Source organism: Aspergillus oryzae, chromosome 1 (genome assembly GCF_000184455.2).
Source record: "Aspergillus oryzae RIB40 DNA, chromosome 1".
In the NCBI taxonomy this organism is placed as follows: Eukaryota; Fungi; Ascomycota; class Eurotiomycetes; order Eurotiales; family Aspergillaceae; genus Aspergillus; species Aspergillus oryzae.
This window is the reverse complement of record NC_036435.1, coordinates 1,502,690-1,517,136: the sequence shown is the minus strand read 5'-3', so window position 1 is coordinate 1,517,136 and position 14,447 is coordinate 1,502,690. Positions and strand designations below refer to the sequence as shown.

Here is a 14,447-nt window from a genome sequence, read left to right as displayed (position 1 = left end):
CAACAGGTTGTAGGAGGATGCCCGCGATAGCGAATCCTGAGGCGTCTGTGATCAATTTGATTCGTAATGCAGGGTCAAAGTGTCGCAGGATCGGAGGGCCGCTGAACGCCGCTTTCAGTTCATCAAAAGCTTCTCGCGCCTCCGTGGTAAGGATAAACGGCCCTGTCTTCCTTCCCTTCTGCATTCCTTTCAACATATCAGACAGGGGCTTAGTGATCCGGGCGTACTGGTGCACGAAGCGCCTAAAGTACCCCGTGAATCCTAAGAACACCTGAATATCGTGAAAGGATTCTAACGCCGGCCATTCGCCGACGGTACGCACGCGTTCCGGATCGACGCGTATACCATCGCGTCCCACGATGAATCCTAAGAACGTTACTTCTTCTTGGTGGAAGTTGCACTTGGACAGCTTGGCGTATAGATTTGCCCGCTCTAGGCGCGACAGCACCTCGCCGACGTGCCGCACGTGTTCCTCCTCGGTCTGCGAGTAGATGAGGATGTCGTCCAAGTACACGACGCAGTAGTCATCCAGGATTCCTTTCATGGCTTCGTTGATGTACGCCTGGAAGGTTGCTGGCGCGTTACATAGGCCAAACGGCATCACCGTGTATTCAAAATGCCCGTAACGCGTTCGGAACGCCGTCTTCCACTCGTCGCCTTTCTGGATGCGAATTCGATGATATGCGTCTCTTAAATCAAGCTTAGTGAAATACTTTGCTTCCACGAGCCGATCCATCAGCTCGTCGATACGAGGCAATGGGTATCTATTCTTCACGGTCACGGCATTCAGTCCCCGATAGTCAACACACAGCCTTAGCGAGCCATCGGGCTTCCGAACGAAGAGCACCGGCGCTCCGGCTGCGCTGGTGGAATGCCTGATCCATCCTCGTTCGAGCATCTTGTCGAGATATTCCCGCAACACCTGTAATTCATGCTGCGAGAGGTTGTATAGGGGTCCGTATGGCGGAACTCCCCCTTCTACCAATGGTATCGGATGTGCGGCCTTCTCATCCGGAAGCTCAGCTGCTTCTTTTTCGGAAAAGACGTGGGCCCACTTTCTATACCGAGGTGGCAGCTCCGGCGGCCCGTCGTCGGTATCCGGCCGGTACATAACCATCATGGTAAGGGTGTGACGCATCGTCTTTGCAAACCGTTTGGGATTCTCGATAGAGATCTTTGGAGCTTCTTTTCGGTAGCGCCATGTTCCCGCCGAGAAAACGACGTCGGGATCAGCGTGGCGCATCCACTTGCGTCCTAAAACAATCTGATAGTCCGGGTCTTGGAGGTCGGTAATGTAGTACTCCATCTCGTACCCCCTTGTCTGGTTCTCCCAATCGGTTACTTGGGATTTTACGATCAGCTTGCCGTAGCACGGCGCCGGGGTACCGTCCGCGTACCGCACGCGCACCGGTGGTTGGAGATGATCTTTCGACACGGTGATCCCGTGTTGGAGTAAGTATCGATAGGAGATGAAGTTGTCATCGGCCCCGGAGTCTAGTAGTGCCTTCACCGTTTGTACAGTGTGATCCCATCCCCCTATCGGCTTAATATCGGCGCTGATACTGGGTGATTCTTGCAGTTGTAGCTCCACCGTGCCGAGGATAGGGAACGCCGTAGGTTCTTTCGGGTGACGCAGGACTAAGAGCTCCAGAGGCCGCAGTTCCTATTGTTCGCGGGAGGCATCTTTCCCCGGCGCGCCGTCGGCGGCCTTGGGGCACTCCCAGATTCTGTGGCCCATCTCGTTGCATCGGAAACAGCGTCCCTCTTTCTTCTGCCAGTCCCTTTTGCGCTCATGGGCCGCCTGCGTGCCGTCATTCCATCGACGGGCTTTGAAAGGCGGTTGCCCGGGCGAAGAGCGGCTGCCGCGGGGACGCGTAGCAGGGGTTTCGTTTTCACGAGGGCGTTTCCTGCCTCTGTTAAATCCAGCCGGACCCTGGTTTCCCCCGTCGGCGCGCTTTCGGCCGCTTCCTTCACTGTCGCGTAGACTGCGTTCACGATGAAGCATTGACCAATATTGGATTGCCATATCGTGTGCTTCTCCCAGGGTTTGTGGCTGGCGAGCCGCGCGAGTGATCTCCCTCTGGACCTCCTGATCGAGCGTTTGGATCCACGTTTGAGCCGTGAGAGAGTTATTTGGGAAGGCTTGCCATACTTCTAAGCTTCGGGCACACCATTCGCGCATGTTTCTTCCGTTCTGTTTCTCATTTATGAGGCGATACGCGACGTTCCGATGTCGGTCCGCCTCCGGGTCGACGAACGTATAAAGGAAGTCTTTCATCTCTTCCCAGCTTGGTTCCCCGAGGCTTTCTCTTTTCAGGCGCCACGCCTGTTTGGCCTTTTCGCCGAGGTAGCTGGTAGCGTACAGGACTTTGTCCTTATCGTTCCGCTGGGCTGACGCACTCGCGGCGAAGTGGTCTTCCATATCCGCGATGTAATTCTGTACTTCACGTATAGTTTTGCCTTCGAAAGGGGTAGGTGCAGCCAGCTTGAGACCGCCGAACCCGTTGTCCGCGGAGCTGGTCTGCATGATTGTTTTCAACACCTCAGCCACCCGTGCAATCGCGCTGAGCGACAACATTGGTTCTTCGCTCTGGCGCTCCGACGTCGGTCCCCTTTCGGGAGTTTCGCTTTCGTCCTCTTCGACGATCGGTTCCATTGGGACGTCGGAGGTTCGAGCATTTTGGGCTGCCGGGAACTCCCTCTGGGAGACTCCTTGGGTTGCGGATGACTGAGTGGCCGTGCCGTCGGCCCCCTGGGGGTCCACCGGCGGTAAGGCGCTCGAACTTCGTGTACTGACCATCTTGAAGTCGTTGGGTTGAAGCGATTCGAACTGTAAGCGCTCTGCCGGCGTACTACTATCTATAGGCGGTAGGCCTGCGGAGCGCGGTCGGCCAACGGGCTTCAGGAAGGCAGTACTAGGAAGCTCAAGGTTGTTTAGGATTGTATGGCAGTTCCCCTATCTAGTATAACAGAACGAATCGCTTGAGGATCGGAATCCTCTGCGCGATTCTAACATAAATATATTTGTGCGTTACGTAAGCCAACGGCCCGCTGGCGGCTCGCCTGCGGGGGATCTAGTTGCCTGAGGCAACCCGCCGTTACATAAGTAGTAGTACAGCTGTACAGACACTGATTAGAATAAGATTATCTTAGGTAAATAATCTAGATCTAGTGACGATTACTAGTTAAGTAGGTAATTAATTAGGTGATCGAATAGGTGACTAGAAATTATTTTCTAATAATATTGTTGAGTATATATTATTACTACGTTCTTTTTCTACTATTCGACCAGCTAGAACACGTTTCTAACTAGAACAATATCTTAATCCACGTTAACTTAGTTTCGGTTAAATAACGGTTGAATTGACTTAATAGTCTCAATGTTAATAATTCTAACGATTTTAACAATACTTGAAATTACCGAGTTCTCTATTATTAAACCTAACACTATTTCTATACTAGTCTATGGCTGTAGAACAGTTGAATCTGTTTATTTTTATTACTAGTCGATCGTCTAGAGCAAATACAATATTAAGTACTGTACTAGTCGCTAGTAGTTTACGGTCTATTAATGAGCTGTCGATGCGTGAACTTCTTAATGCGATAAATAATATATAGTAATATTTTAGAGTGTTTAAAGACCGTTTAACCGCTTTAATTGCTAATATATAAACTCTTTCCACTTGAAATAATCGAGATGATCGTCGAGATGATGGTAAAAGGTTTTAATTAGGCTAGAGACCACCTGACGATCCTTTATATCTATCTTCTGATTTCTCTCGACTATCTCTTAAGTCACCTCGTAATCCGCTTGACGACCAACCCAATCCCCCTTATAATCTATTGAACGATTATAATAGTAACAGGAGAATCGAAGCGGAGTACTAAAAAATGGATAAAGTAGGGTACTTTTAGCTAGATATAAGAGAAGACGTTACTATAACTTAAATTAGTAATTAAGTCTACTATAAGAATATAAATACTTTTCTAGATTATATACGCGATATAGCCGTGTATAAGGGTAAAGTATTGATAAAAGCTAATTTATTAACTTGTTTTCGAGGAGCCGCTTTATTCTGGTATAGTTTTGAATTTATTAATAGAGAATAATAACTAATACGTGCTTTTACTACGCTCGAAGACGGTATATTTTTTAAATTTACTAAATGATTTAAACCAAATCCAGTTGTCGCGTTAAATAAGCTTAATAATATAATCTATATCTTTGCCGACGTTCGAGCTTAACAACCTATTTAATTGTTTACTTAAGAAATTATCTGTCTAGCACGAGCTACTAATATCGACAACCCGTTTAACTAGATTATAATAATTTAGAACTATTTTAATCTATATTTTTAGTAATATATTCCTTAATCAATTAAAAATAATTAACTAGATCTTTTTCTTGATCAGCTAGAACAGAAATCCTATATATAGTAAAACTTGGCTAATATAAATACTACTTGTCGAATACAGAGAAATACTATACTCTACGATCTTGTATAAAATAGTAATATTAATACTAATCTACGGCAGGTCCCTTATTAAGCTTCTAACCCTAGAAATATTTATAGAGATTTCTAAAATAATTAGTAATATAGTTTAAATGTTAATTAGCAATATAATAGACTATAATAAAATCTAAATCAGAACTAAGATTAATAGTAAAACTATTATTAAGCATAAAATTGTTGGCAATCGCGTCTCTAGAACTAAAATCAATTACTATACCAGTATTGTCTATTTATCCCCCCGCGAAATATAAACGTAAATTATAATATTAATAATAATAGATCGTCGAATACTAATAGAGGCAATGCGTGGAGAAATAATCAAAGAAATAGTAATATCAATTATTAAGATTAGAATAATCGATAACTATAAAATAAGAATAGCTATTATAATAATATTCGACGTTCTGTTAGAGCGTACTCGGCAATTATTAATAAAGTTCTATCTCGCGAAAACTAGGATTAGCTTTATATATTATTCGATTTCGGTTAAACTATTAATTAAAACCAATTGAACTATTTTATATCGCAAGAATTTTTTAATTTGTCTAATAATTTGAATATATATTATATAAATTAATTATATAATAACTATAATAATTATAACTATATTATTTATACCGCCTATCCGCCTAATAACTAATTTAATAAGCTGGATAAAGTATATTATACTAATTAATTTAATTAGTTTATTGATAGTCTATATACTTTTAATACGTTAATTAAATCTACTTCTCTAATTAATAATATAGTTTTAAATATATTAGATTAGGTTAAAGACCCACCGATTATAGTAGTTATTTATTTTAATTATTATAAAGACTTCGCATTAAATAATAAACTCTATTAATACTTGCTATATATAACTATTGTTAATAGAAATAAATCTACCGTTTCGCTCGAAAGCGCTATAATTATTGAGCCTAAAGTATTAAATACTAATGAACTGTTTATTATTGAATTGAATAGATCTAACAATACTTTTTTTCTAATTAATCTTTGTTTGTGGAGAGTTATTACAGCGAATCTTAGTTTAAATACTACTATATTCTATAGTTAAGTTTATCTTAACACAGGTTATTTATCTACTGTTGTTAATATAACTTTTATAAAAACTATACTAGAGCTTAATATATATACTATTAACTATTCTATTAATATCAGCGGTATTAGATTGTTATACTTATTAATCAAATACGTAGTTTTTTACGTCTACTTTTTATTTTTAATAAATAATTAAAATTGATATAGTTTTACCAAGATTAGAGTCAAAGCATATATTATTAAAGGGATTAAATCTAATCTATTAATCGATATAAATATTATAGGCCGCGAAAATATTATTATAGACCTAGACAGTGGTTGTAGAGTGATTTATTCTTACAAAGATTTTATCTTTATAATTAATTATAAACTAAAGATTGATTATACTCTCTCTATTCTAGTCTATACAACTCGACGAACTATTATATTTATAATATTGTGTGGAACGATTTCTATTAAGATTAAACTAAAGCTTTCTAATCAAGACTTGATATTTAAACTAATTAATAGTATAATTACGTCCCAGTTGATATACTATATCTATTTAGTTAACATAAACTTTTTCTATATCGAAGTATTGAATAATATATCTAAGCCTATAGTTATTCTCCGATATATTTATCTTAAAGCAATTTTCGACTTGGACTACGTGACTATTTATTAAGTTAATAAAAGTACTACTGAGTTAACTCGCCCGTTTATTAAGCTAATTATTAATAATCTAGATTAACTACCAGTCCTCGACAAATCGACTAAAAAAAAAATAAACTGTTCTATAGAAAAGAGTTTAATTAATAATCAAGATATTAATAAGAATAAAATAACTATTACTCTACTAGATATTACTATATATAGCGAGAATCTAAAAATTATTTAATAGATTTATAAAATTACCGAGCAATTTGATATATAGATAAACGACGACGGTTCTAATGTTAATATTATCAATATTCTTAAGAATTAATAGTTACAAGTATCTATAAAGCCTGGTTAGAAATAATATATTCCAAAACTACAGGTTTATCGTTTAAGTTTAAAGAATTATAAAGTTATTAATAAAACATTTAATTTTCTCTATAACTAGGGTAAGCTAATTGTTACGCCCGGGGCTTCGTCGTCAAGTCTGAGACCAGTTAGCGGACCACGTTTCGAGGGTTACTAACCTGAAGTCGTTCTTTGACCTCCGTCGCTGTTGGGTTGCGGTCTGGGGAAGACGGGAGTCGTTATGAGGCTTCCGTCGACACTAGACTGCCGTCGATACTAGACTGCCGTCGTCACAGGGATGCAGTCGACACAAGACTGCCGTCGATACTAGACTCGAGTCCAAAGGGCCAGGCCTATTAAGTACGTATACTTAATAGTTAGAAGAGTGCGAACGAGTTGAGACTGGTCTTGCTACTAAAGGTAACTCTGTAGTAACCATGTGTATTGATCACGAAGAACTAAACTTAAGTACATAAATGAGTGTCCTTATATATCCTTGCCCGTCGTGTCACTGCTACGACTCTTCGTGTCAGTGATACGATGTATCTTGTCAGTGCTACGAGCTTGTCGTGTCGCTGATACGTTTGGTCGTGTCACTGCTACGATGCACGTGACTTTGTTGTGGTAGCTGGTATCGGCGTCCGTAGCCCTTTCCGAATAACTACTAGATAAACGATTCGTCGGGTGCCTTCCACTCAGGAATCGGCCATCGTCATCCTATCGTTATTCTGCCTTGTGTGTCCGCCTTCGATAAGGTGCGCTAGACAAGGGTCTGTAACACTAATCTACGCGACCAACCGTATTCCAGCTAATTACCTTATCTTTATTATATACAAGGATGTATAGATACTAGATAGTTTTATTTTAAAAAGTTATATGGTTATCGATCTAAAAGATGCTAATAAGGAATCAATACTTAATATATACCCGATACCCTCTATCGATAATATAATTATTTTAGTTAAAGACTATTTCTTTATAACTATATTTAATACTTGTTAAATATTTTATTAATAGTTGATAAAACGTAACTATCGCGATTGCCTAGCAATTATTAGCTATTATGGATAAGAGATTTTTAATATTATAATTATAGATTTTATCAACAGTATATTATTTATTCAATGTTAGATGGAGTTATATCTTAAGGATTTATTTAGATTTTGTCGAGTATATGTCGACAATATCCTTATTATTTTATGAACATTCAAAGAATATTGCTACTACTTAAAACTAGTTTTTAAAAAACTTCTTAAGCTATATTTTAAGCTAGTACCTAAAAAAGTATTTATTAATTTTCTATCGATTCAACTATTTAATTAATAAGTTGATGCTTTTAGATTATACACCCTGTAAGATAAATTAAAAGTCATCCAATTATTAAAGTTTTCGTTAATTTTAAAGAATTTTAAGTATTATATTAATTTAACTAGTTGATTTTATAATTATATTAATTATTTTACCGCTAAAATCGAGCCTTTATAAGCCCGTAAAACCGTATTATTGAAAGGTACTTTAAAGAATTTATTTACTAACTGAAACAGATATATCACTACTATATTTTACAACAATCTTACTAATTAGAAACGATAAGTATTTAATATATTATAAGAGAAGTTTTACAATAAAAAGTTTTTAATATATTATAATTGTTATTAACAACTATACGTCGATCTGGACACATTACAGAAAGACTATAGTATAATAGTATATTACCTCGCCGATACGTATATACATCTAGATATAAAGATACTATTAGTCTATATTACCGTACAACCAGTACTTTTTCTAAGTCGAATCTTTATAACTATTAAGTCTTGATATTGATTTACTAAATTAGAGATATCTTATTTTATATAGATACTTTAGAAAATCTAATATTTTGTTAAGGATGTAGTTAATCTAATTGTTATTTATATCAATTATTAGTTAACAATTAATATTGCTAGACAACTATTACTGAATATAGTTATTACTAACAAGCTTAATTTACGACTAGTTTATATATTTTACTATATCTAATAGTTCTATGTAATAATTATTTATTAATCCAATAAAATCAATGTTGTTGTTGATATCTTATCTTATCTTCCTATAATTAGCAATATATCTATTAATTATAATATTAATCTCAATAGTATATTTACCAGCTAAGCGTTTTAGCTCGGTATAGCTGTTTATATAGATTTAATAGTGTTGTTAGTAAGCAATTTTAAGGATTGACTTTAAGAGAACTATGCTAAAGATTCTCGAGTGTAATATATTATTAACGTTTTACGGTCTGATATAGAGGCTACCTTACTCTACTAACTTGATAATAAAGGAATTCTTTTTATAAAACAATAATATATATCGAGTACCGAATATATCTATAAGGACTTATAGATCTATCTACTCTATCTAATAATATCGGAACTTTTCAAGTCTATTTATAACAATTGGAACTACTAGGGACTCGATAAATATCTTAATATACTTAATAATATAGCTATCTATTAAAATTATCGACTATTTAGAAACTATATTGCTCGTTGTTCTATCTATTTACTTAATAAACTATATTAATATCTATTTTATAGTTAGTTACAACCGATCGTCGTATCACTAGAACTATTTTATACTATTACTCTCGACTTCATCGTGGTTTTATCCACTAAATAGGATTTTGATTAAATACTTATTTTTGTTAATAAGTTTACTAAGCGTATTAGGCTTTTACCCGGTAAATTAACCTGGAAATTAATTAAATAGAAAAAGCAGTTGCTGATCTACTTTTAAGAACACGACTGGAGTTTGCCGAGAACTTTTATATCTAATTAAGATTCTCGCTTTACAAGCGGTATATAAAAAGGTCTATTCTTAAAACTTGGTATCGCCTAGTACTACTTGATAAGTTATTATTTCTAGACCGACAGTATGTCTAAACGAATAATTTAGATTATAAAGATTATAATCTATTATACCGTTATATAAGGTTTGTTATAGTTATTTTAACTACTTGTTATTATATCTATACTTAATATATTATCGAACGCTTCAACCAAGGAGACTCCAGTTTGGTTATTATTTGGAATTGATTTTAAATAACTATAGAATCTTTTTAAAGAACTTATATACCGAGACTATATTAATCTACAACTAGATATAGAAGAAGCTCTGAAGTATATATTAATGAGAATAAAATAGTATTATAATTAGTAGCATCGACTAATATTATTTAAATCTAGAGATAAAGTATTTGTTAAGCTGTACAAAGGTTACGCTTTATCTATAACTAAAATAGTTAGTCCGAAATTTTTATAATAATATATAGGATTCTACACTATGCTGCAGAAAATTGGTCGACACGCGTACCGTATTGATTTACTATCTATATAGAATATATATAATGTTCTCTCTGTTACTCAGCTCGAGCTATATACTTGTGATACCAATTATATTGTCTTTAATTAAGTTAATAATCTATCTACCGACCAAATTGATTATTAAACGGATAAATTAAATAACTAATCCGTCGACTAATTGTTACGCCCGGGGCTTCGTCGTCAAGTCTGAGACCAGTTAGCGGACCACGTTTCGAGGGTTACTAACCTGAAGTCGTTCTTTGACCTCCGTCGCTGTTGGGTTGCGGTCTGGGGAAGACGGGAGTCGTTATGAGGCTTCCGTCGACACTAGACTGCCGTCGATACTAGACTGCCGTCGTCACAGGGATGCAGTCGACACAAGACTGCCGTCGATACTAGACTCGAGTCCAAAGGGCCAGGCCTATTAAGTACGTATACTTAATAGTTAGAAGAGTGCGAACGAGTTGAGACTGGTCTTGCTACTAAAGGTAACTCTGTAGTAACCATGTGTATTGATCACGAAGAACTAAACTTAAGTACATAAATGAGTGTCCTTATATATCCTTGCCCGTCGTGTCACTGCTACGACTCTTCGTGTCAGTGATACGATGTATCTTGTCAGTGCTACGAGCTTGTCGTGTCGCTGATACGTTTGGTCGTGTCACTGCTACGATGCACGTGACTTTGTTGTGGTAGCTGGTATCGGCGTCCGTAGCCCTTTCCGAATAACTACTAGATAAACGATTCGTCGGGTGCCTTCCACTCAGGAATCGGCCATCGTCATCCTATCGTTATTCTGCCTTGTGTGTCCGCCTTCGATAAGGTGCGCTAGACAAGGGTCTGTAACATCATCCCCCCTCTTTCAGGCTTTCGTCCTCGAAAGCATAAAGTTGCGGTCTTGCCCAGGTGAGAGATGCCCATCCTCAACTTTTTCTTTTACCCATGTCCTGACCATGCCTTCCAGTTCTGTCCGTAAATCCAAGCTTTACCAGCGAATCGAAGACGAGGGGTTTCAGGCGGTATTCCCTTGCGAACGTTGTATCCGCCTTCATCGTTCTTGTATTAAATCCGAAAATTCTGGTCGTTGTAGCGAGTGTGTGAAAGCGAACGGTGCCTCTTGCAAAATGTCCGAACCTTCCTTTTCTGATGCTGAGTGGAAACGGCTCGTGAAAGCCCAGAATACTATTGAGGAGGAGGAGGAGGTTATTTTGGCGAAGCTTCTTCGTTTGCGAAAACAAAAACGGTTATTGCAAAAACGTGCAGGTGATTTCATTGCGCGTGATATTAAAGAAATTGAGGAACTCGAGGAACTTGAGCGTCAAGAGCAAAAAGAGCGTGAGGCGCAGGAGAAGTTGCACCATCAGGAAACTGCGGTTTCCTGTTCCGGGGCTAGTGCGTCAAGTGGTGATGTTCAACTAGCCGCGGTTTCCGGGTTAGATCCTAGCTTGACTCAGCTGATGGATGACCCTTCCTTCTGGGTGAATTTTGATCCTTCCGCTGGTGGTACTGTCGAACCAGCTGGTGGCAGCCCGTCAAATTCTCGATAGGCTCCCATGAGTTTTCTGAGGTACTGTAACCCTTCCACTTCACCAGGTAGTGCGGTTTCCCATTGACTCGCTTATGTTTTAGTATTTTTTCGACTTCGTATTCCGTTCCTTCTTCGTCGAGTTCGATGTTTTCAGCGATTTTGGCATTTTCTGGTGCAGGTTCCAATAACGAGATATGAAACACGGGGTGTATCTTTTTCATCGAGTCTGGTAGTTTTAATCGATAGTTGACGTTGCCAATTTGTTCTTCGACTCTGAATGGTCCGATTTTCTGATGGTCGAGTTTCGAACTTGGTCTCTTCGTTTTGATATTTCTGCGGAGTAGGAATACTTTCTCCCCCTTCTTAAAGGTAGGTCCCTTTTCGTGGTGTCGGTTGTAGTACATTGCCGCGCGATGGTTAAAGAACTTGATGTCCAAGGATAATTGATTGTGCAAGCTTTTCAATCCTTCGACTGTTTCGATCGCTTCTTCTGCGACAGGTTGTTTATTTCTTGGCTCACCTGCCACTTTAGCGTGGTACCCGTGATTTGCGTAAAAGGGTGTTGTTCCTATTGTCGAATGTTCCGCGTTATTGTATGCGAACTGTGCTGTTGGTAACAGGTTTGCCCAATCATCCTGTTGATAATTGACGTAGTGTCGCAAATATTGTTCGATCGTCTGGTTTGTTCTTTCCGTCTGACCATTTCCTTGTGGGTGATATGCCGTGGTTAACTTCTGATCTATCCCCATTAGGTCTGTGAGTGATTGCCAAAACTTCGATGTGAATAACTTGTCTCGATCCGATGTGATCTTTTTTGGCATTCCATGATGAACAAAGACGTGATTGACGAGTAAGTGTGCGAGGTGCACTGCATCGAGTGTTGATTTGCTTGGTACCAAATGAATGTATTTGGTGAGTCGGTCTGTTATCACCGTTATCATGTCCCATCCTTCCGATTCAGGTAGTGGTCCCACAAAGTCGATTGTGATCCATTCCCAGGGTCTCGAAGGTGCGTCTGGTGATTGCATAAGTCCATATGGTTTGTGTCTTGCTGGCTTGTCTCTGATGCATGTTTCGCATTTGTCGATATATTTCCTGACTTGTTTTGCCATGTTTGGGAAATAGTAGTTCCTTGCGATCTGTTCCGATGTTTTCTCGACTCCAAAGTGTCCTCGTGTCGGGTTGTCATGGTGTTCCTGAATAATCATGTTCCGTAGTTTCTGAGGAACCCAAATGAGGTTTCGGTAGTATACGATTCCATCTTCGTCTTTGGTGAACAGGTCGTCGCTTGCTTCGAGTTTCTGTGTGAGTGCTTCGTCTTTTTTGTTTGCTTTCGCGATGAGGTGTCGAGTAGGGTCCTTGATTTCCACAGTTACTGCTGCGAGTGTCTGCTTATTATATCCGATCGATCCGTCCTCATGCTGTTTCAATATTGCAGTCTCGATTGTTTTTCCTTTGATCTCATGATCAGGCCTTCGGCTCAAGGCATCGGCTTGACCGTTTTCTGATCCCTTGCAGTGTTCAATCCTAAAGTCATATTGTGATAGTGTTTCAGCCCATCTCGCTTGTCTTCGTGTGAGCTCCTTCGTGGTTGTGAAGTACGTCAGGTTTTTATGATCCGATTTCACAATGATCTGGTGTTGTGCTCCTTCTAGGTAAACCCTCCATTTTTTGAACGCTGACACTATAGCCAACAATTCCTTGTCGTGGATGTCGTAGTTCAGTTCCGCTTGAACTAGTTTCCTAGATTCGAATGCTATTGGTCGTAGCTTTCCGTCTGGTCCCGCTTGTACCATTCGTGCGCCAATCGCATAGTCAGATGCGTCGGTTTCAATGATGGTCTGCTTAGCTGGATCATGCTGTGCCAAGATTGGTGCAGTGGTGATTGCTTCTTTCGCTTTGTCGAATGCGCTTTGGTGCTCGTTTGTCCATTCCCATTGCTTTGATTTCTTGAGTAAGTCAAAGAGTGGTGCTAGCCTATGCGCGTATCGATCGATGAACTTCCGATAATAGTTCAGCAATCCGATGAACTGTTGCAGTTCCTTGAGGTTGGTTGGTTCTGGCCATTCTCGGATAGCTTTCACCTTTCCTTCCTCCGCTTGTATTCCCTCGGTGGATATCCAGTGTCCTAAAAACTCGGTTTCTTGGACGTGGAATTCACATTTTTTCAATTTGAGTCGTACTTCTGCTCTCTGTAGCTTCTCCAAAACTGTTTGGACGTGTTGAACGTGTTCTTCGAGGCTGTGCGAGAAGATTAGGATGTCGTCTAGATATGCGATGACGAATACATCGAGGATTTCTCCTAGTGCTTCATTGATGAACCTCTGAAACGATGCTGGTGCGTTGGTGAGCCCAAAAGGCATAACCAAGTATTCGTAATGTCCATATTTTGTTCGAAATGCAGTTTTCCATTCTTCGCCTTCCGCGATTCTGAGGCGGTGGTATGCATCTGTAATATCGAGTTTCGTAAACCATTTTGCTCCTCTTATCTTATCTTGTATTTCTGTAATGAGCGGTAATGGGTGTCTGTCCTTGACCGTAATGTCATTCAGTGGTCGGTAGTCAATGCATAGTCGTAATTCCCCTCCCTTCTTGGGTACGAATAATACACCGTGTCCTGCTGGACTTTTCGATAGTCGAATTTGTTTCTTTTCGAGTCTGTCTTTGATGTATTCCTTCAGAGCTTGTGATTCTCTTTCCGACATTGGGTAAATTCGTTTGCATGTTACCTCCTTCCCTTCCTGAATAGGGATAGTGTGATCGTGCGGTCCGTGCTCTGGTAACTTGTTCGTTCGTGGCTGTTCGAATAGTTCTCGGAATCCCTGATACTCTTTGGGCAGGCTTGGCTGCTCCGCGGAGTTAGCCGCTAATTCCTGAGAGTCCAAAAGTGTCCAAGAGTCGCTGTCTGACTCTGACGATGTCTGATTTGTTTCTGGTGAAGAGTGCCATTCCTCTTCCGATCCGCTTTCTAGCGTCATGACTTCTAGTCGTTCCTGCTCGTTAGTGGGTGCCCATCCCATCAGTTCAGCTAACCAT

General features: G+C 39.4%; 1 protein-coding gene across 1 annotated transcript; it reads right to left on the bottom strand.

The window, feature by feature from the left end:
* Positions 1-1,663: 1,663 nt before the first annotated feature.
* AO090009000569 (C2HC-type zinc finger protein) lies at positions 1,664-2,278 on the bottom strand (the record flags this gene model as incomplete). Its single annotated transcript, XM_003189049.2, has 1 exon — positions 1,664-2,278. One exon carries the CDS (start codon positions 2,276-2,278, stop codon positions 1,664-1,666), a length of 615 nt encoding a protein of 204 aa, XP_003189097.2.
* Positions 2,279-14,447: the final 12,169 nt, after the last annotated feature.